At 46.1% G+C, this 23,647-nt stretch overlaps 1 protein-coding gene across 24 annotated transcripts in view; it reads right to left on the bottom strand.

The window, feature by feature from the left end:
• The window catches only part of MICAL3 (microtubule associated monooxygenase, calponin and LIM domain containing 3), a 215,832-nt gene that overhangs the window by 74,763 nt on the left and 117,422 nt on the right, over positions 1–23,647 (bottom strand). For 20 of the 24 annotated variants that reach the window (XM_081058151.1, XM_081058146.1, XM_081058152.1 and 17 more), the window contains exons 14-18: positions 21,590–21,702; positions 21,417–21,479; positions 20,812–20,985; positions 19,263–19,346; positions 8,307–8,493 (exon numbers count right to left, since the gene is read on the bottom strand). In XM_081058151.1, the coding sequence (XP_080914277.1) occupies positions 8,307–8,493; positions 19,263–19,346; positions 20,812–20,985; positions 21,417–21,479; positions 21,590–21,702 (621 nt within the window). Of the gene's footprint in view, positions 1–8,306; positions 8,494–9,096; positions 9,205–11,547; positions 11,656–14,004; positions 14,062–16,178; positions 16,278–19,262; positions 19,347–20,811; positions 20,986–21,416; positions 21,480–21,589; positions 21,703–23,647 lie in introns of all 24 variants that reach the window. The other 4 variants (XM_081058147.1, XM_081058140.1, XM_081058156.1 and 1 more) reach the window with 2 other exon arrangements.

Here is a 23,647-nt window from a genome sequence, read left to right on the forward strand (position 1 = left end):
CACATTAAAAGAATCATTCACAATAATAAACTTGGGGTTATCCCTGGGATGCAAGGATGATTCAACATATGCAAATAAATAAATGTGATACACCACATTAATAGAATGAAAAGTAAAACTCGTATGATCATCTCAATAGATGCAGAAAAAGCATTTGACAAAGTACATCATTTTGTGATAAAAATGCTCAACAAATTGGGTATAAAAGGAACATATCACAACATACCATATTTCCCAGAAAATAAGACCTAGCCGGAAAATCAGCTCTAATGCGTCTTTTGGAGCAAAAATTAATATAAGACCTGGCTTTATATTATATTATGTTAGATAAGACCCGGTCTTATAGTAAAATAAGACCAAGTCTTATATTAATTTTTCCTCCAAAAGACACATTAGAGCTGATGGGCCAGCTAGGTCTTATTTTCGGGGAAACAGGGTAATAAAGGCCGTATGTGACTTACTCACAGCCAACACCATGCTCAATGATTAAAGATTAAAAGCTTTACCTCTTAAGATCAGGAACAAGACAAGAGTGCGCACTCTCACCACTCTTATTCAACATAGTTCTAGAAATCTTAGCCAGAACAATCAGACAAGAAAAAGAAATAAAAGGCATCCAAATAGGAAAGGAGGAAGTCAGCTGTCTTTGCAGATGACATGATTTTGTATATAGAAAATCCTAAAGACTCCACCACAAAACTTCTAGACCTAATGAACAAATTCAGTCAAGTTTGCAGGATACAAAATCAACATACAGAAAACAGTTGTGTTTTTATACATTAACAACAAAACATCTGAAAAGAAATAAAGAAAACAATCTTATTCATAATAGCATCAAAAACAATAAAACACTCAGGAATATGTCTCACCAAGAAGGTGAAAGATGTATACACTGAAAACTACAAGACACTGATGAAAGAACTTGAAGACGCAAATAAATGGAAAAATATCCCAAGTTCATGGATTGGAAGAATTAATAATATTAAAATACTCACACAACCCAAAGTCATCGATAGATTCAATGCAATCCTTATCACAAAATGGCATTTTTCACAGAAATAGAAGAAACAATCCTAAAATTTGTATAGAACCACAAAAGACCCTCAATAGTCCAAGCAATCCTGAGAAAGCAGAACAAAGCCAGAGCCATCATATTCCTGATTTCAAACTATATTACAAAACTATAGTAATCGAAACAGTATGATACTGGCATAAATATAGAGACTAGTGGAACAGAATTGAGAGCCCAGAAATAAACCCACACATATACAGTCAACTAATATTTGAAAAGGGAGCCATGAATACTCAATGGGGAAAATAGAGTCTCTTTAATAAGTGGTGCTGGGAAAACTGGGTAACCACATGAAGAAGAATGAAATTAGACCTCTGTTTTACACCACTCACAAAAATGAACTTGAAATGGAGCTTAAAGGCTTAAGTGTAAGACATGAAACTAAAACTTCTAGAAGTAAACAGGGGGGAACTCCTTGGCATTGGCTTCAGCAGTGATTTCCTGGATATGACGGCAAAAGCACAATGAAAGCAAAAACAAACAAGTGTGACCACATTAAGCTAAAAAGCTTCTGCAGAGCAAAAGAAATAATCTGCAAAATAAAAGGCAACCAACGAACGAGAGAAAATATTTGCAAATCATGTATTTAACAAAGGGTTAATATCCCAAATATATAAAGAACTCATACAACTCAAAAGCAAAGAGCCAACAACCTGATTAAAAAATGGGCAGAAGAATTAAATAGACACTTTTCCAAAAATGACATACAAATGGCCTACAGGTAGATGAAAAGGTGCTCAACATCAGTAATCATCAGTGAAATGCAAATCAAACCACAAGATACCACTCACACCAATTAGAATGGCTGTCAACAAAAAGAAACAAGTGTTGGTGAGGATATGGTGAAAACGGAAACTTTGTGCACTACTGGTGGGAAAGAAGCTGGTGCATTGTGCACTACTGGTGGGAAAGCAAGCTGGTGCAGCCGCTATGGAAAACAGTATGGAGGTTCCTCAATAAATTAAAAATACAGACTAGCATGTAATGCAGCAATCCCACCTCTGGGTTTAGAGCCAAAGAAACTGAAATCAGGCTCTCACAGAGATATTTATATTCCCATGTTAACTGCAGCATTAACCAAAATAACCAAGATATGGAAATAACCTGAGTATCTACTGATGGATGAATGGATCAAGAAGACGTGATTTTGTGCAAAAGAATGAAACTAGACTGCTGTCTGTCACCATATATCAAAATTAACTCAAGATGGACCAAAGACCTAAATGTAAGACCTGAAACAATAACTTGCATAGAAGAAAACATAGATACTAAACTTATGGACCTTGGTCTTAGAGAGGATTTTATGAATTTGACCACAAGGCAAGAGAAGTAGAAGCAAAAACAAACGAATGGCACTATATCAAACTACAAGCTTCTGCACAGCAAAAATCACCATTGGCAAAACAAAGAGGCAACCTACCAAATGGGAGAAGATATTTGCAAACAAAACCTCTGATAAGGGGCTAATATCCAAAATATATAAAGAACTCATACAATTAAACAACAAAATACCCTACAACCAATTCTATAAAAAATTGGACAGAGGACCTGAAAAGACACTTTTCTCAAGAAGAATACAGATGGCCAACAGGTATATGAAAAGATGCTCAGCTTCACCAGCTCTAAGGGAAATGCAAATCAAAACCACAGTGAGAGATCACCTCACCCCAGTCATAATGGCCATCATCAACAAGACAAATAGTGACAAGTGTTGGAGAGGCTGTGGAGAAAAAGGAACCCTCATATACAGCTGGTGGGGATGTAAATTGTATAGCTGCTATGGAAAACAGTATAGAGGCTCCTCACAAAATTAAGTATAAAATTACCATATGACCCAGCAACTCCTCTCCTGGATATCTAACCCCAAAAATCTGAAAACATTTATCCATAAAAATATATGTTGCTCCAATGTTCATTGCAGCTTTATTTACGGTGGCCAAGACATGGAAACAACCAAAGGGTCCTTCGATAGATGACTAGATAAAAAAGATGTGACATACATACACAATGGAATACTATTCTGCCATAAGAAAAGAGAAATACTGCCATTTGCGACAACATGAATGGATCTTGAGATTATAATACTCAGTGAAATAAGTTAGACAGAAAAAGTCGAGACCCATGTGACTTCACTGATATGTGGGATATAAAACTGAAAGGAACAAGATAAACAAATGAGAAACAAAAACTCATAGACACAGACAATAGTTTAGTGGTTACCAGAGGTTAAGGGGGGTGGGGGGTGGGAGATGAGGGTAAAGGGGATCAAATATATGGTGATGGAAGGAGAACTGACTCTGGGTGGTGAGCACACAACGTGATATATAGATGATGTATTACAGAATTGTACACCTGAAATCTATGTAATTTTACTAGACAATGTCATCCCAATAAATTTAATTAAAAAAAAGATGTGGTCATATACACAATGGAGTATTATGCGGCTATGAGAAAGAAGAAAATCCTGCTCTTTGCACCAACTTGGAAGGACCCTTGAGGGTATTAAGCTGAGTGGAGTAAGTCAGACAGATAAAGACAAATACTATATGATCTCACTTAATGTGTGTAATCTATAGAAAGAGAAACTCAGAGAAACAGAGAGCAGAGTGGTGGTTGCTAGCGGTTGCAGGGTGGAGGAATGGTGAAATACTGGTCAAAGGATAGGAAGTTCCAGTTTTAGGATGAACAAGTTTGAGGATCTAATGTACAGCACGGTGATTATAGCTAACACTGTATTATATACTTGAATGCTGCTAAAAGAGTGGACCTTAAATGTTCTCACCACAAACAACAATTAGTAAACACATGACAGGATAGAGGTAGTAACTAACACCATGGCGGTAATCATTTTACAATTAATAAATATATCAAATCAACACTGTACATCTTAACCTTATACAATGTCATGTGTCAATTGCATGCCAATAAGGCTGGGGGAAAAGCCAGAAAAGGAAAAAAAACACACAAAAAAGCAGGACCTAAAAGTGAAAATAATCTGACTTGGGTTTCTATTACTTGTAACCAAGAGTCTTGCTTATTATAGTATCAGAAGTAATGTTATAGTTGCTTTCATTCCTTTCTTCTATTTCTTTTCCTTCAGTAATTTGCTGTTTTCTACTAAAGTAGAACTGTAGATTTAAAAATACAACTCAATAGGCTAACAACTAGGGAACCCTCATTGATTTCTGCTACAGTATCCTAAATTAATAAAGAAAAGAGGTTTAGGTTTTAAAAATAAGTCCCACGATCCTAAGCAAAAGGCAATTTTCAAAAAAATTCCAGAAACTTTTTTTTCTGAGAATGCAGTACATGATGGAAGGGACCTGAGCACCAAAGTCAGGTCTCAGTTTAAACACGGTGTCAACCATTCAGTAGGTTTGTGAACTATTTAGCTTCCTGAAACATCTTTCCTCACGCAGAATATGAAGATAATACTCATCTCCTAGACTGGGATAACAAATGAGATATCACATGCCACATGACGTAGCTGCTCAGTTAACCCATCTCCTTAGGCCCCTCCCAAACTCAGCGTGGTGGTACTTTTTGATTCTTAGATTAATAACAAAAAAGCTTATTTTTATCTAACACTTACCATGTGCCAAACATTATTATAACTGCCTCACATCCATCAACTCATTTAATGCTCACAATCCAACGAGGTGGGTATACCATTCACCTTTCTCCAGCTCAGCGATTCTCAGACAGGATGTGAGCCCCGGAAGCCTGGCTTGAGTCTGCACTTTTCGCCACGACACTATGATGCCTGTCTCAGTTAGAAAATACAGCCATGCTAATGCTATGAACTAATCACACATTATGGTCTGTTCAGTCAAGTCATTGATTTGCATGGTCTCGGTACATTAAGGGGGTCTTGGTCATTAAATATGGGAGTGACTGGAAGAGGAAACTGGAGAAAGCAAACGACTCAAGGGAGAACCAAAGGCAAACCGGGCATGTATTCATTCATCCAAACCAGGCATGTATTCATTCATCCAAACACTTACTGAGCACCATCATACTACAGTCACTGATCTAAACACTGAGAAGGCTCCAGGCCAGAAGACAGGCTAGTGGGTGCTTGGACAGAGCAGGCGGTGCAGAAGTAAGTGTCTGGTAGTGGCAGTTAGGTCAGGAGGTCTGCAAATGCCTCTCTGAGGAGGGAGTATGTGCGTGGGATGGGAACAGCAGCAGCTCAACTGAGAAGACCAGGGGAAGTCATTCCAGGAGAGGAGACGGCCAGTGCAGAGCCCTGAGGCAGCAACGGCCTGATCATGTTTATGAGTGTTAAAAGGACCAGTGTGGCAGTACAGTCAGCTAGGGAACAGCTACCAGCCGAGAGGCTGGAGAAGCAGAGCAGGGCGGACACCTGACACTCTAAGCCTGGTAAGACGGCATTCCATCTATACTGCAGGGGTTGGAAGGGAACAAGCAGGAGACTGGTTAAATCCAGGTTTCGGTCTTGCCGTTGTTCTGTGGGAGCCGGCTGGAGGGGTCAGTGGTGGGGTGGTGGTCAGCCCGGTGCTGGCAGAGATAGGGGGGAGTGGGTTATTCTGAGTGAGGGCAGCCCTTCCCTGACCATTTCAGCAGTGGATGTGTTTTCTCTGTTGAGATGACAGGCAAAGACTTGAAATACTGTCTGATTAGTCCTTGCCTTAAGAGTTGGCAGCAGTCAAAGATAAACTAGCATTTGGCAAGAGAAAGAGTAGCTTAGTTTGACATCCGACTGTATCCTTTTAAAAGAGCTGAAGGGAAGAGTAAACAGGGACGAAGGTAAAACATGGACATTTCTCTGAAGTGTACGATTCTTAATTTACCATTTTGGAGCTGACACGGGCCCAGAGTTACTAATCCCAGAGTTTCTGAACTGGAAGGATCTCAGAAGTCACTTTAATGCAAACCAACACATACAAGTTTTGTGAACGTGGACAAGCAATGTCTGTGACTTCAGTTTTCTAGTTTGTAAAATTACAATCATAAAAGCAGCTACTTTCTGAGGCTGGTAAAGGATGAAATGGCCTTACACGTTACAGGGCCCAGCACAGTGCCTGGGTTATTTCTTTTCTCCTGAGCCAGCACTTCCTTGGCTTTTTCTTTTCTTATCTGACGTTCTTTAGTTAGGGTTCTGAATCACACAGTAACTTGGTTGGAGAACTTCAGGACCTCTGAAATTCCAGTCCTTTCTCTCATTCACCTATCCTTGTGGCGGGGTGGGCGCTGAGCAGACGGAGACTCCTTCTGGGTTAACATTTGGGAAGCTGGGTTAGAACCACTGTCCTCCCTGCTCCAGGGTCAAGAGCAACGCACTCACCAGGCTGCCCCAACCCCATGGCCTTCCTACTGAGCTCCTGCCATCCTCATGCCTGGCATGCCATCTCTTCCCTCCACTTCTTTCTCAGTCTTCGTCAGCTCAGTCACTCCTAATAGCTACTGAACTTCTCTGATTTCTTCCTCTTCAGAGTTTCTACAAAGTTATCACCTGCGCTATACAACTTCGCCGTTAATCGTATACTCTTACCTTGTCTCTTGTAGCTTCACTGCCCAGTCTTGTCATTCCCATCAGAATGTAAGCTCCCTGAGGCACATCTCACAGTTTATTTGTGTCCTTATGAGAACGTGGCAGCAAAGTTTATACAATCTATGGGAAAAACTACCTGCGGATCAATTCCTGGAGTTTAAGGGTTCTTTCCAGGCAGATTTTGCAGTAAAAGGCTAAAATAACCCAAGCCTTAAGGAAACTTAAACAACAATGGCGGGGCTTCATCCGCCAACCCCATCCTTGGAGATCAAAGGTGTTATCTACAGAGTGTATGTGGGAATAAGCGGAAAAGAAGACCTGACACCTAACAACACACCTTCCTTATCTAGACCAGTCTTATTCTTCCCTCCCTGGATAGTGCTTTTCACTGATGTAACGAGAGGACCAGGTGCCTAATGTAACCGTGTTTCCCCGAAAATAAGACCTAGCCGGACAGTCAGCAATAATAACGTCTTTTGGAGCAAAAATTAATATAAGACCCAGTCTTATTTTACTATAAGTCTTTAATATAAGTCTTATTTTACTGGGTCTTATAGTAAGACTGGGTCTTACAGTCTTACAGTAAAATAAGACTGGGTCTTATTTATTGTAATATAAGACCCAGTCTTATATTAATTTTTGCTCCAAAAGACACATTGCAGCTGATTGTCCAGCTAGGTCTTATTTTTGGGGAATCACGGAAGTTAGCTTTCCTCAGTTCACCTGTTTAGCTCCTTCCTGGCTACTTCTGACCGTTCGACAGCTTGTTTATTCAGTACGTGGAGAGTCTAGATGACTGACGTGACTATTTCCTGATCGCATGGTTTCTCTCTCCCGTGTTCTGTACCTCCTGAAATCACAGCTGGGTAACAAACTTAATGCCACCCCATAAGGATTTACTTCCCTTCCTGTTAAGCTCGGTCTTTGCATTCTTTTCGATTCAGTAAGAATGCCTCACGAAGTTCCTTCCAGACCCTGTAGGAAGGGGTGTAGGAATCATCACTGTCTTTGATGACCTTTTTCAATTAACCTTAAAGGGTCTTCAGGTGGTCCACACAGTCACATGTACCTACCAGGCTTTGTTATCTGTTTGTATGATTCTCTGCCTTCTGCCCTATCGAGGTCTTCCATGATCACAGACGGTCAGGACCTGAACACCACTGTGAATGAGGTTTGGGCCCTCTGCCATGAACCCTCAATCCACCAGAGAGATGCTGAGGCTACAGAGGTGGGAATACCGGACACAATTCCATCACCTTCAGGAATCAAAAGTCTGAGAACCCAGGAGCAGGGGATCTGGTTTCAATTTGTCGTCATTGACCTTAGGCAACGAATGTGACTTCTAGGCCTGTGAGTTCCCTTCTCTAAAGTAAAGACAAAAAGATTTAGCCACATGTGTCCCTTTCATATTAGGATCCCACCATGAGGCAAGAAAGCAAGTATCTATGAAGTCAGGGAAGTGATTTAGGTAAATGAATGCCATTTTCATTACCATCACCACTGAGCAATGCTATGATGTAGCATGGTGTCTTTGGGGAAATACGTATAAGAAAGAGTCTTAGAGAAAAGACAAAGAATAGAGGGAGATGAATGGAAAGGGTTGGGAGAGGCAGAATGAAAAAATGGATCTATAAGAACATAGACAGAGGCCCTAAGACCTGTTCAAGCGGCAATGTGCCCTAAGCTCAGTCTCGAGTGCTTCAAGTTAGAGAGACTCACCGTCCTCGGTGTCATATGCGTATGCCGACAGGCGCAGGGTGGTAGCACAGTAGTCGCATTTGAAGCAGCTACGGTGGAAGAACTTGCCCTCTGCACTCAGCCTCTCCATCACGTAGACCCGCTTCTGGCAGAAATAGCACGTGTCGCTGCCCCCCAAGTTCTGTGGGAACTCCTTCTTGATGGAGCCCTGTGGGGGGGGGACACACGTAAGGGCCATCGCTCAGGCTCACCTCCAGGAGGCAGAGGCACACCCTCTTGGGCAGTGAGACAGTGAGAGTGACGCTCACTGAGCCGTGTGTGAGGCACGCTGCCACGCTCACTCCGCTTCTGGCTCTCCCGAAGAGCAGCCGCACAACTGTAGTGACTGTCACCCGTGTCCCACACAGCACTTGGCCCCAGGGATGTGCTGAATCCATATCGCTCAACAGCCAAGAGGAAACCCAAGTCCGTTTTATAGAATTTCATAACAATCAAATCAAATTATTTTGACAGAACTATTTTTAAAGGTAACATAAAAATATATATATTTGTAGTTCTACATGGATATGGGTCCCCTGGATTCTAGAGCAATTACTTTTAGAGATACTAAGTATGCTTTCCCATACAACATTCTAAACAACTATTACAGTCCTAGAAATTCAGTTACAAAATTCAGACCACTTCAGGAAAAATTACCACATGGCACATTCTGGCGCTATGTGCTACTGCACCACTCAGAACAGACCAGCTTTGTTTACCACAACTTTGTTTACCATATCAAGAGAGACAGAACCCTTAGTGGGTTTCTTACCAGTTCCTTCTTGTCTAGAAGGGTTTTGGGCTGTTCTTTCCTTTGAAGCTGATTGGCTATCTGCTCAGCCAATGAGCTCACTCCGCCCGTGTACATCTTTATATACTTCTATTGGTTGGAGATTATAAAATGACCAGAACGAAGGGAAATGAGAAGGAAAAATAAATAAGTTAAGAAGTAGGAAAAAACTCTTTAAAAGGTATAAAATGAACACAAGGTGCAGCAGCAAACCATGCCCACGGTGTCCACAAGCAGGAAACTCGGTGGTGAGAAACAGGTGTCGGTACCACACAGTGTCAGCACAGGCAGGGGTAATTCAATGCAGTAAGGGAGAACTTCGTCCTTCATGGTTTTTTGGAATACCCAGTGCTGTGGGAGGTGGGAAGACGGATGGATGCAAATCAAGAAGAGAGTAAGAAGGGCCTATATCCTAGTGACTCGAATTAAACATAGAGAATTCAAGAGGAAGCAGTCCCATCCAGAGAGCAGGTGCCAGACTGACAGCATGACTCCAGGGCCGGGGGAGGGCTGGGGAAATTACTGCTCCTTCAGAAGGTTCACTCCTGCAAAGACTGCCTGTCCACTTGGGTGACAGATGCCAACAGTCTAGGATTACTCGTGTGACCTCCTTCCGCATCACTGAAGCTTCCCTTAGAACCCCTGCAATATGCACGGAGCGGCTCTAAAAGATCCATCCTCAGCCCATAACCCAGGCATTGGGCTGAGGCCTTCCAGCCTTGGTCAGGTCTCACACACAGCTGCAGGGGGACAAAGTGCTCGGTTTCGTCTTAAGTCATAATGCTTTTACCCCAGGAAAGATTATTTTTTTATAGTTGAAAAAAGATAAAAGAAAAAAATCCAACCAACGCAAGCCTCTTTCTAGCAGTGCTGAAGTCAACGGAGGAAACTATTAAATTTCAGTTGTAAACTTCCCTGCTAGGGAGCCCAGTTTTGAGCATGTCCCTAGGGTATGAGGTCAGGCTTGCCGGCAGTCCTTTAGAGACTCGTGTCCAGGTCTCCCTTCCATGTGGAGACGGCTAAGGCACCTAATGTGTGTGACACTCCTGTCATGAACCATGGAATAAGGGTGCTGCCTGACTCTACTTCTAACTCAGAACAGCAGGAGCAGCTGCTGTGGGGATGCCAACAAGTCCGGTTAGGAAGCAGTTTGAATGGACGAGCACACACTGGGCAATGGCATGCCCAGGCTGGCAGGGACAAACGAGAAGCACTCCAGGGGCAGCTAACTACCTAAATATGAGAAGACAGAAGCACAAATGTCAAACAATTCTCTAAGGTCCAGCTGGAACTGAGGCGTCAATTATATTTTCGATTTAAAATAAGGCGATTCCCAAGGATTGGTACCATTTGCCCATTGACTCTACAGCTTATACCCATTAGCAGCTGAGAAACACAAGTGGCCCTTCAGGCTAAGCCTTACTTAGATTAAAGACATTGCGGGGGCTTAGGTCTGGAACGGACACCAGGCAGCACTGAGCAGCTCACTTAATAGCTGCCACCGAGGGAGCAGCAAGCCGCACTGCTTTTGTTCTGCAGCAGGTAAGTGAGCCTCTGGGCCAGATGTCAAATATGAGGCTGGGACACTGAGCAGCCCTGGGTCCTCACTGCTCCAAGCTCTCGTCTCCCCCGCCTCACTGCATGCTATCAAGGCAATCACAGCCCAGGGCTGCCTGCAAGCAGAGGCATTTGTCACCTTCAGTCCTCAGTGGTATGACAGTATTGACAAACACCCCCACCCCACCCCCGCCCCCCACCCAAGACAGGTTCTACTTGTTTCTGGCATGAAAAACAGATGGCTTCCTTCTCCCTGCTCTGGAGGAACAGCTGCAATGTAGCAATCACTGGATTCATACTACTGCCACCACACATGCACGTGCTTCCACACACATACCCTATGTCTGCTACCAGCTCAAGAACAGGAAACAAACAGGAAGGGCCAAAGGACCCTCCGATCTCTATAAACTGCTGTGCAGCTGGTTCAGTTCCGAAACAGCAGGGCTCATTCCTTAAATGATTACAAGTCAACAGGCACCCAGGACCCTGCATCTTCAGCAGGGCGTTTAAGAGGTTAATTACACTGTAGTGCCGATTTTGAAACACATGTTAGTATAAAGACATCTGGAGTTAAAACACCTAATTGCTGAAAAATGTTTATCATTATTTCACACAGGCAAAATATAATGAAAGTGGGTTTACTTCAACAGAATTCGATACAATGAAGGCTAGCAGCCTCTCTAACTTAGGTGTATGCTCAAGGGCCTCACACAGAACAGACAGATGGACATACACACAGGCACACACAACTGGATTCCTACAGGAAATAGGCCAAGCGAGCTCTGCAACCTCCCTGGGGTCAGCTGGCATTTGTTTAGGTGAAGTGAGCAGAGGCTGAAGAGGACACACAGCTTTGCCCAGTCCCAGGCCTGCTACCTGTCGGAGGGAGTCAGAAGAGGGAGAGGCAGGGCGGCTGGAGGAACGGAGGCTAAGAGAAAGCTCCCACTGATCGACAAAAAACCGACGAGAAGGTTCAGGCTCTGGCTACAAAATACAAGATGGAGAAAGAAAATTACAAGTTACACATAGTCCTGAGTGTAAGGAATTGGGCAGTTTTAGACCCTTTCGCTTTAGACGTTCTCTAAATCACAACTGCAGTAAAGCCGTCCTCGTAGTGTGGAGAAGCACGAGTGGCCCATTCAAGGCTTGCCCCTGCTTCCAGCTGGCCCTCCCCTCCGGCTTCCAGGGAAGCCTGCGCTGCCATGCGCTTGCCGGTCAGGAGCGCTCTGAAAGCCCGGTGCTTAGGTCAGGTCGTTCACCCTGTGGAGAGCGGACAGCACTGGCTGCCCCTCGCCGGCTGGCGGAGTGCAGAGGCGGTACTCACATGTGCTCTGCTCTGCAGAGCCCCTCCCAGGCCTGAGCTGGGGTTTCTTGCGGGCAGGACACAACCACTCATCACTCTAGCAGCCTTACAGACGACAGACCACAGAGACAACAAGGCAAGAGTCAAGCTGGCTCCCTCCATATAAAAGCTAGGATGTGGCTCATCCCCTCCTGTCAGAGAAACTGCTCAGGAAAGAGCTAGCCAAATCCCAGCAATGATCAGGAGGAAAGCCGAGACCATGAGCCCTGTATGGGCTGCATGCAGCATGTGTACGGAAGTGGGCCACGGTCTTCCTCAGTGACAGGCCCGTGCAGTTCCTAGGGAGTGAGGTGGCAGCAGAGGGCGTTAGTGAACAGGAACTGCTTAGTGCCTGCCAGGTTCAGGGTGAAGTGCTTGCAGGGTGGATGGAGGAGGAACTGTCATGGTAAGGAGAACCCCTGCCCTTCCAGCTATCACACCGTTTACCTCAGCCCACACTAGCTTGGTAGCTTCGAGGGGTGACAATGTGAAGTGTCACCAGCCACTGCTCCAGATGCACTCACAGGCCCGGGGGAGCTGAGACCTCTGTAGAGGAGTGACACCCCCAGAAAGAAACAAGGGACAAGACTGAGCTGCCCCAGGAATGGCAGAGCAGTGGAAGCTAATGGGGGACAGGAGGTGTGGGGGAGACGGTGACAGAGCAGGTGAGTGCAAAGGCATGCTCATGGGACAGTGGGAAGTCCTATGGAACAGAAGGGTGACCCTTAAAAGCATCTAGACAGGAGTCCTGCTCTGAAGACTCTGGAAACCAGCCCTTTGGGAAAAATGGAAGAAAACTCCTTGCAAACCTATTGCTACCTTTCCTCCTATGCAGTGCAGCCCTAACTTCCAATGGTTTCTTCCTGACAACCTATCCTTTTATTCAAATACTTCCCTCTACTCATCTTCGTTTAGGCACTATTTCAGTAAAACTCAGCAGGACCCCATTAAATATGTATTCTATAAAACGTAGGGCATCACCCCACTTAGTGAAATGCCTAGTTTTCTCTTTGAGAGCAATACATCCTGGGAGAAGGAAGACAGGCTGGGCACACGAAGACCTCATGGAGGGAGCAGCACCAAGAGTGAAAGAGCAGAGCTGGGCCAGGTCAGGAGACGAAGGGATCCGCCCTGCACCTCAGGCCAGGCTCCTTGCCACCCAGACCTGGTCCCCTTGTGCCCTTGGCAGCCCAGCCACCTGCTCCTAGCTTGGTGACAGGGCACTGGGAGGCAGCACTATGCCTGGCTTCCCACAGGATCCGAGAAGTGGATTTACTGCTGAGCCATAACTGCTTGTCTGAGATCAAAAGCAGAAGGGGAGGTAAAAGTTTTAAAAACCCATGTGAAGAGAGCAGCTATGGGGCATCTTTAAGGGCAAAACAAAAGTTCCATAAATAAGCAGGCTTTTAAAAATGGGCATGTCTGCTATTCATCAAATTACACAGTGGTCAGGTGTAATCAGTAATCCCCCTAAGTTTTTCAGAAAAGATGAGTTGGAGGGTGTCATATACCCCCATCTTGTCATCAGCTTCCTTCCTCTACATCCTCTTCATGGCTGAAAACCCCCACACTGTACGAGCTCTGGCTCTCTCAGTATTCCCACCTCAGGGTCCCTCACTGTCCAAAGAACTGAGCAACTCCCACCTGCTTAGTGGCCCAAACCCTTGCCCTGAGAAGCCGTACCTGACAGCCAAGCGTCACCCCACCAGAGGCACAGATTCTGAAACGGGACAGCTGGGCAGAACAGGAAGCCATGAGGCCATTTGCACCACAGTCTGAGGATCTCATCTGAGTGCTGGGTGGGTGAACACTCTGCTGTGAATGCTACTTCTGTGGGCCAGCACTGTTAGCAAAAGGGATTCTGGCTCTGGGCTGGGTGACGAGAGCGTGCGAGAAGCAAGGGGAGAAGGCCTGCCCGCCCGCCCTCTGCCCCAGCACAGCGTCCGTCTCTGGCTCTCAGCATCCCAGGTCAAGGCTCATGCGTGCTTTACCCTCTCATGACGGGGACTCTGCTTGCCGCGGCTGTCAGCATCAAGGTCCCTGTTCGTCTGTTGGCAACAAAGTAGAAATTTAAGCTCCATCTAAATACTGTGCTCCATTTGGCTGTCCTAAGCGGCAGTGCCAGAAATTCAGAGCTCATTTCAACACAAACCCACGGAGACACAGCCCCACCCACCAAATCCCAGACCCAACGACAACTTTTGGCACAGCCATTCTGCCCAGCTGGCCTCTGGCGAGGTCAGCTACCCACACAGAGAAAGAACCAGTTAGTACACAGGTGGGACAAACAGCTCTTTCCCATGGTGGCCCAAGGTTAGAGGCATGAAATGCGGGTTTAAAAGGAGGTGGGTTAGAGGGGTAAAGCTTCCCACAAGACATGAGAAAGGAAAGGTGGGGCCACGGAAGCTGTTGGGATGCGTGACCAGTACACAGTGCCGAGGGAACTGCAGGGTGGGGAGTGGGAGGGACTGGAAGTGTTTTCAGTCACTACATGAAGTGGGCGTCTCTGAGACAGACACACGGCTGCCTCTGCTGACTTGAGGAAAGCACCACCAGCAATGATGGGGCAAGGGAAGGCCACTCATCACTCTGGATAGCTGAGGATTCACCTGACGGCCTCTACTGCTGGAAAGCAGAGCCAGAACGCGCGCTGTGGCTCCTCCTGCCCAGAGCCCGAGAGCACACTGTCTCCAGGCAGGAGGAGGCCAGCGCTCGGGCTCCAGGGTCACACCAACCAGACTCAGTGCCTGCATCCAAATTACCTCCCTACCCTACGACTCAGTCTCCTCCCCTGTAAAGTGCAAAGGATAACAGTTAGGGTTTCCAGGCAGGAATTCCCACCCATTCTCAGGATTTTTTTTTTTACTTTCCAGTTCCCGAATCCCGAGATATAAACTGTTTTCTGTTTTCCATGATGAATCGTTTCCACAAAGTGACGGCCAATACTACCAATCACCTGGGTTCAAGGAGATAATTTTTCTGATTTCCCAACCAACTTTTCTCAGGATTCGGGAGCGGAAAAGCGAAAAAAATTCCTGAGAACGGGTGGGAATTCCTGCCCAGAGACCCTAGTGATAAATAGAAAAATGTCTAAGAGATACATTGTGAATAGTACGTTTATTTCCCATTGTGGGTATTACTGGCTTTAAGGAATCGATTTTCCTGACCAACTTTTCTTGGGATTCGGGAATGGGAAAGCGAAAAAAATTCCTGAGAACAGGAGGGAATTTCCGCCTGGAAACCCTAAAAACAGTACCTGCCTCGTAGAGTTAACTGACTGAGATCACACATGGCAAGACCCCGGAACACCGACTGGCTCCCAGTAAGCGCTCCTAACTGCCAGCTCTTCTGCAGACACAAGGCACAGGCAGGGCGACAGCCACCACGGCTCGGGTCTTAGACCCAGGCTGGGCCTTTAAAATCAGGCACATTACGAGGAGTCGCCTTTTAAATAGGCCACCTAAGTTGAGAAAATGCCTTTCCATCATCCTGCCTTTAAAATTAGCATTTTATACTACAAGGGTCGACAGAGCCATTCGATAGGCAGGTTTTCTGAGTGGGCTTGCCACACATGCACACTTGCTGTCCTGCTAATCACGCTCGTGGTTAGCTCCGCTGTAAAGCACTTTTCGAATGATCTGCCTGGAGTGAGACTGGCGTGGATGGAAGGGCAGGTGTTGGCAGAAGTTGGACAAGCAAGAGGTAGGACTCTCAAAATCAGAAGGAAGCAAACTCATAGAGTGAAGCCCTACAAAAAGCTTCCCAAAGTGCATCTTAGCTCAGTCTCCTCGGGCAGTAAGGCAAAAACGGCTGCTTTAAATGGGTTTATAAATATGTTGCTCTCCAGGGCTTTTTGGACCTCACATCTGTAACAAATACAGTTTAAATTTTAATTTGTGATTACATAGATGTATTCCTATGACATGCGACTACATTACACCACCCAGGGTTTGAATGTAATAGGAGGTCCAATCAGGAATTTGCTCATTTGTAGCAATAAAGGTTGCTTCTGCTACAAATGGTTTCTACACATGGTCACGGTAGTTCTGTCTTTTAACAGTTTTCTCACTGAAAGTGGGAATCCTGATTTGGGCTCTGACGCGGCCACCTACACAAGCAGGCATGAAGACACAGACAGGATGACGGAGCATGCAGAAAAGGTCACCTGCTGGCCTCCACGTGCCCCACAGGGAGGTGAGGTATGGGGAGGAGAGAGTGTGATCACTTTTTTGGGGCAGGTCCGAGAAGGCTGCTTTTCCTGTCGCTTTTACACCAACAGACACAAACAGAGAGAACACCAGTGAAACAGTTCTAGAAGGACCCAGGGGCATTTGCCAAAAGCACCCCACAGGTCCCTTCCCTGCCCCTCCATCCTCAACGGCAAGGCGATGTGGTCAGGGGGGCAGTGTGTCACACGCATCCTGTCTCTGGCCTTCAGGCCCACTCATGCTGTTTGTTGGAAGCGGCTGGTCTTGGGGTCACTGGCAGTGAGGTACTTTCTAAATGCCAGGGATCAAGGGGTATATTCTTCTCAGCTGGTTACACGGGGGACTTGGGGGACAGAACGAATGGGCTTGTTTATACGTAGAGAGAAAGGGCACACAGGCCACCACCACAGGGGTACCTGGAGACCCTCCCAATGGCCCATCACCTGTACACCAGCAGCAGCAGAGTGGCAGTCTCCTCCAGGGCCACCTACGAGCACATGCTGCCACTGCTTCCCAGGGCTCATTCCCCTCATTCACACTCAAAAGGGTGTGGGAAACTACGCTGGCAGTCGAAGCATAAGAAACGGGACCCGGAAGGCAATCATCACTCACTCCCGCACACTGTACCTACGCTGGTGCACCAGCCCCCACCTTGCCCCCTGCACTGCATCCCTTCCCTGCAAATCTGTCTAGGACTCAGAGAATCCTGCGGTACAATTCCTACGTCAGAGGACCCTCACCCTCACGCCCACAATGACCACGTGCGGCACCACATGGGGGAAGCCTGGGACAAGAAACAGCTGTAGGAGCTGAGGGCTGAGGAGGCAGCGCCCCGTCTGTTCTCACCTCACACGACAACCTGCTTACAAACCAGGCTGGATCATGTGTAGTCTGCGCGCAAGATGCCCTTCTGAGATGAAAAGGCAAAAGGGTGGGAGGGAGGAGCCAGAGTGCTGCACAGGAAGGCACTAGAGAAGTCAGCGGCGGCAGCGGGGACTCGTTCCCTCCTCATATCGGGCCCTAAGTTTGTAAAGCTGGACCTGGGGCCCACTCAGCCATAACCGTGGTGCATACCACCCCTCCTGCCTTTATCTGACCCACTTCAAGAGAAACACAAAGGGGGTCAGGACGCAGGGCTGCCGGCCACACCCCCACTCCTGCAGGGAGACAACGGGGCCGGCAGTCACGGTGAGTCAGAGGCAGCGGGCCCCACGCACCACAGGGCCCCTGTAGCACCTGGCATTGCCTGCCAGTGCTCTATCTTATAGGAGGTAAATTTACAAGGCCGAGATTAATGAAACCACCCAGCTGAGAAGAAGTTACACATGAACATTAACGCTTGTCACGTGGCTGTAAGAACTGTGAGCTACACTCTTTCACAGACAAGTAAACCACAACTCTCAGCTCTGTGCACACGAAGCGCATGAGGATTGAACAGGCTTTCACTACTGATGTTATGGCTTCTCCCTCACCTACCCATCTCCTGTCTCTGTCCTCTGGTGCCCACTGCACAGAACCCTGGCCTGCGGGACTGTAATGGCTCTGTTCTGCTGTCTGCACAGCCTACAGTACTCTGCTTCAATGACTGACTGTCAGGCACCCAGGTGACAGCTACCGTCCATCTCCATGTAGCAGCCCGCACGATGCTTGAGGACCAGAGACACAGCGGCAGCCCACAGGCACCATGCTCCTGGGGGCCCTGCACTTCAGCTCCATCAGGTGGCAGGCTGCTGTGCCAGGCGCCAGTCCTCACAGGACAGGGCCACAGCCGGGCCAGGGTCCTGGGTCGTGCTTCCGGCCCACAGCTGCCTAGGCATGTGCCACTGACGGTCATTTATTCACCCCCCTTCATGCAGTACAGCGACCTCCCTTGCTCTTTGCTTCTCCCATCTCACGCTACCTTACCAATACCGTATGAATCTAGAATTTGGAGAGTCTGGTTTTGAGTTCAGCTCCCCTTTTAGCAGATCCTCAACTAAAGTCTGCCTTTCAAACTATACCTTCCACCTGGGCTTTAAGAGTGAGAAAATAAAATGGGAGTGAATTTCCAACGATGTCCTCCCACCGCAGAAGGAGAGGCAGCTGGCTTCTGTTGTGAGTGTGGACATTGTCCCCAGGTTGCCGTCTCTGCCGCATGGGCCATGCCTTTAACGTGGCATGTTATAAAAGAAAGGTTAGGAAGGAACATTTTGCCCTGAACGTAATTAAAATAAAACCCACCTTGCCACTCCCCAGCCCCTCCCAACAACAGCTGTCACACTACAGCACGAGAGGGGGTAAGGGTCAGCTCCTCGGACCTCTCAGAACCTTAGCCCTAGATGACACCAACCAGGAGACACGAGTGCGGCTGCTGTCACTACAACAGGCAGTTGTCAGCTGAGCTGTGCAGGAAGCAAGCAGGGGCCCCCAGTCTCTCTGACAGTTCTTATTAGTAACCAGGTGCCATCTCCCTCTTTCTGTCCTGTTCTGTCCTGCTTGGGAGAAGCTGCTTTCCAGGAGACCCTGCAACTGCTTTAGTGAAAATTTCCACAGAGTATTTTAAATGTAGACAACACTAAGAAATGCCCACGATCATCTCTGTCCAGGGTCTGAAACAAATAGAAATCATAGTTCGAGACAATTTCTTGGATAACATTTTCTTATTTAACACGAAAGGCTCCACTGCTCCAATTCTCAGGCTTCTGAATTCAGGATTCTCCCTCCAATGGTCACGAGAACACGTTAGCAAGTCAACTTGGGGCAAAGGTTATGGTTAGCAAAACCCCAAAGGCTAGGGTACCTGAATGATTTACCACATAATTTCAACAACCAGTTATCAGCCCACTTTTCTAACTGATTTCTCATTTCCCAAGGAGTTAAACAAATCATGTGATACAATCATCGTTTGTTAAACTCTTCCCAGTCACTACTCAGATGAGCAGAGACGTCCAGCCTGGGAGCTGGTTGCTACAGTGCAGGCCTCAGGCCTGGCTGGCTCAGGAGGGGCAGGTGGGGGAGGCCCGCGGGGCAGCACCCATTCTTGTTCCAGGCGGTTCCTTTACCTGTTTCCACTGGGGGGTGGGAGCAGGGCGACCCTGCTCAGGTAGGCAGCAGGACGGCTGGCTGACCCCACGCTCTTGTGTCGGCTGTGACACACAGGTCAAGTATGGGTGGGGGACAGGACATGGAGACAAAACAAAATAAAATACATTAAGGTAGAAGACACAAAAAGATTCTCATGGTGGACAGACACACATCTCTGAACTGGGGTGGTGGTTGTAGAGATAGAGAATTAATTTTTAGAAAGTTACACTTAATAAAGGAAATAAACTACCCTGATCCCCAAATCAAAAGCAAATGCAAATGAGAACAAAAACAAAACCAAAAGCTGTAATTCTCATTATCCTTTTCCCCAGCTTAGTGCTCTGAGCCTAAACTAGTAATTCTGGTTTGGAAAACTAATTCTTGCCATTCAAAATGAGGACAGCAACCGTCTCTCAGAGGCAAGCTTCCTCTAATGGGGAGCCTTCCAGCCTTCCCGAGGGGCAGGACCTGGGCTGCCAGAGCCATCAGGCAACCTCAGACGTTTGTCCACAAATGGTATCATCTTCTCTGTGAGCCATAACCAAAGACTAGATGTGAGAAGAAGTTAATGATGGCCAGACTCAAGCAAAGTAAGTTAGTGACCCCATCCAACCCTGTCCACAGGAACAATGGCTGATGTGGACGGAGATGATGCAGAAAGAGAAAATGAATACGAGGATGGGCTCCCTCTCCTCCAATGCTCTCCCAGGACGTCATCAGGGAGTTTACAAGAAACTTTTACATGAATCTCAAAATCCCAGCGTGTCCTCTTAGAAAACATCATAGATAAGCAAGAGGAGAGACAAGACCGAAGAAAGCATCCCTTCAAAGGCTCCTGTCTAGCACTCTCAGGTATTAGGGGAAAGCAAGTTAGTATCCATGAAGAATCTTTAAAATGTTCATGCTCTCAGCCTAGTTCAAGGATAGCCCAGGAAAATCACCTGCAACACACAGAAGCTTTATAACAAAAATGTTTATTACCTCTGTCCTTTATCATGAAAGATGAGAAACAAGTAAAATATCCAACACTAGAGGAAGAGTTAGGAAAAGCACGGTGTACAAACACACACACACACACAGATGCTGTAAAGAGTTTGGAACGTGGGAACACGACAAAGGTACAAGAAAAAGCAGAATACAGAAGTGTATATATTAAGAATGACAATGACCTCAACTATGAAAATAAAAATGCACTAAAAAAGGACCAGAAAGAACTATAACAAAATATTAACAGAATTAGTGGTGTCTTAGTATCTTTATTACACTTCTCAGCATTTTCCTCAATAAGCACGTACAAAAATCTCTGCGGATTTTTGTCAGACACCTTGAACCTGAACGATGAGGATAAAGTAGTGCTGAAGCATGAGGAGCATCGGAAACGCTGTTGTCTGCCACAGCCACACAACGGGAAACCCGACAGTGGTCTTGAGCCCGCGAGTCCTCGGGCCTATGACATACCCCATGTCAATCCTTCCTTGCTATGTGGCCAGCCCAAGTGTGGATGGGTGAGGTGTGAGGGGGGTTTACCTGTCTCCTCGTGCCGGAGGACTGTGGGGGCGCATTCTCCTCAAATTTGGCCAGCAGCTGGGTGGCCATGTACTTCACTTTGTTCTGGCTGCTCAGAGCTGCATCCATCCTCCTGTCTGTCAGGGTGCTCACCAGCATGGGCCTCACTCCTCTGCTGCCCCGGGGCACTTCCTCCTGCCGGTATCGATACCCAAGAGCAAGCCTGTCAGAGGAGCTCCAAATGTCCTTCCCTCAAAGAGGCGCAGCCAGAGCCTGGCGTGGTGGGTGCTGTTTCTGCTGTAGTTTGAGCTGAACAGCTCCCTCCAGCTCCAATCTCGCGATGGAGTGTAAGGAGGTATGGGACTTCTGCAGATACTGTCACATCCCAGGAAAGCCACTATGTGACTCCAGAGACAGGAGAGCCCTGTGCCCATATGTGTGTGCCCCTTGGATGCTCTCCAAAAATTAAACAAAGGCAAAAGCCCACAGAAAAAGCATCTGCCCCCAAAAATTCTCATGAAGGATGAATATGAAGACATCTAGCAATACTAATTTGGAAAATAAAGATTTAAGACAAAAAGGGCAATTCAGTGTAATCATTCCAGCAAATCCCAAATAATTCTTACCTCCTCCGACTGACTGGTCTTTCTCCTCTTTCCAGCACCATCCAAGTCCTTTTCCTTTTTATCCTAGCCCAAGAGAGGAAGGAAACTGCATTATTGTATTACTGTATCTAGCCATTAGGTTTGCAGCTGGTAAACAACAAACAAATAAACAAAAACCAGACTCTTCCATTTACCTTGGGCGAACGTTTCCGAGAGATGGTCTGGCCCAGCTTGCTCAGGAAGGAGATGGGGGACTTGGTGGTGGCTATCAGGACTGCCTTCTCCTCTGCATTCAGGTCCAGGGCGTCTGTGAACAGAAAGCAGTGTTCAAGGCCAGCGGTGGAGGGGTCTCACAGCAGAACTGGCCTCCTTGCACAGGGCTCCCGGAACCTAGAAAGCTTTAAAGGTTCATATGCTCCAACAAAAGCCTGAGGAACTGAGCAGGAAATTCTACAAAGAAAATGCAGTTAGGTTTGGACACTGAGCCTTCTCTTTTGCATCCACAGAAACAATACCAACTCATTCTCAATCCATTTCAATCACCAATCCTCCACTTTTCAAAAGCTGGAATCCGCTTGGGATTGTGGTTACAGCAGAGTGCTGAAACCTCACCTTCATGATAAAATCTTTTAGGGCAGAGCGGAAGAATGGGCGGGGGCACATAGCTCAGGGGGGGGCTGTGTGTAGACACCATGCATGTAGCTACGGGAGGGCTGTCCTGAATGCGTATACTGATGTCAGAGTTCTGGAGTTCTGTTGTAAGAACTGTGTATCGCATCATAAAAAGCCATGGACATCCATGAAAGCACATGGGCTGGAAGAAACTGTGGATTCCAATGTTGTATTAGTAACAACAATAACTTTTTTTTTATATGTAAAATTTTAATTTATTCCTCACAAAACTGAAAACAAAAGCATGTAATTAGATTATTGGTCAGAGGAATATGATTTTGGGAAATCTATCACCATTAGAAAGTCATCAGAGTTTTCTTCAAAAATAATATGTAAATTTGTCGTAGGAATAGCTAAATTTGAAACAGTGATAGATACAGAGATTATGGGAGAGATAGTCTTTGTGGCCTCTTTTATCAGTCTTAGATGCCTATGTCTCTTAATCCATTTTTCCCCCTAAGAACTTTTTTTGTTTTTAATTTATGGGGGTGACAATTGTTAATGAAATTACATAGATTTCAGGTATACAATTCTGTATTACATCATCTATAAATCTCATTGTGTGTTCCACCCAGCGTCACAATAATAACTTTAAAAATAACAATTGAAATAAAAAATAGTAATATATTGCTAAAATTTATTAAGCGCTTCTGTTTAACAACATTCTTCATAGCATATCAAAATCTAATTACACAGAGGGTGCCAAAAAAATGTATGCACATTTTAAGAAAAGAACACTGTATTAAAATTGCAATGCTCAATATATACCAATAACAAAAGATGAATACAAGTCACGTTTGACTTCGGCAATTACAAGAGGTGCTCAAAGTGGTTCCCGTCAGCGTCCAGACACTTCTGATTACAGTGAACTACTGCTTGAGCTACGTTGACCAAAGAGTCCACTTGTACACATGTTTTTGGCACTTCCGGTATATATAAAACCCCCATTTTACAGATGGGGAAACTGAGGCACAGGAAAACTGAGTAACTAGCTTAAGGTCAAACAGGTGGAAGTACTGGGACATAAAGCCAGGTTGGTTACCATGATCAACACTGGTCAGCATTATGCTACACTTGCTTCAAGAGACAACAAATGACAACAGAAATGTCTTTTGGAGCATGCTGACAGACTGAGGCATCAGGCTGAGGGCGAAGGAAAGAGTTTTGGGAAACACTGACAGGTGGGGGAAGAGAGAAGCCAGAGAAAGGACAGCTGCAGAACGAAGAGAATGAGGCCAGTCCAGTGCCAGATCACAGAAGCCAAGGAGAGAGACTTTCCAGAAAAAAGTCATTCCACAGTGCTAAACAATGCAAAAAAGGCAAGTGAGTAGGCAATGAGAAATGGGAAAAGAACATGCATTTGGTGATTCCCCATGACTGCGGGGAACAATTGGCAGAGCAGTCATGACAGAAGCCTGGTTGCAAAGTGTCACCAAGTTTATGCAGTGAGGAAGTAGAGCCCACAAGCATAAACTACTTTTTTCCAGAAAGGCTGGTTCTGAGAGAAAAGGTATGAGAAAGTGGTAGAGTCAAGGAAAAAATTTTTGATAGGAATGATTTTTGTGTATATGTAGATAGTG

This window comes from Rhinolophus hipposideros (assembly GCF_964194185.1).
Source record: "Rhinolophus hipposideros genome assembly, chromosome: 9".
NCBI classification, from domain to species: domain Eukaryota; kingdom Metazoa; phylum Chordata; class Mammalia; order Chiroptera; family Rhinolophidae; genus Rhinolophus; species Rhinolophus hipposideros.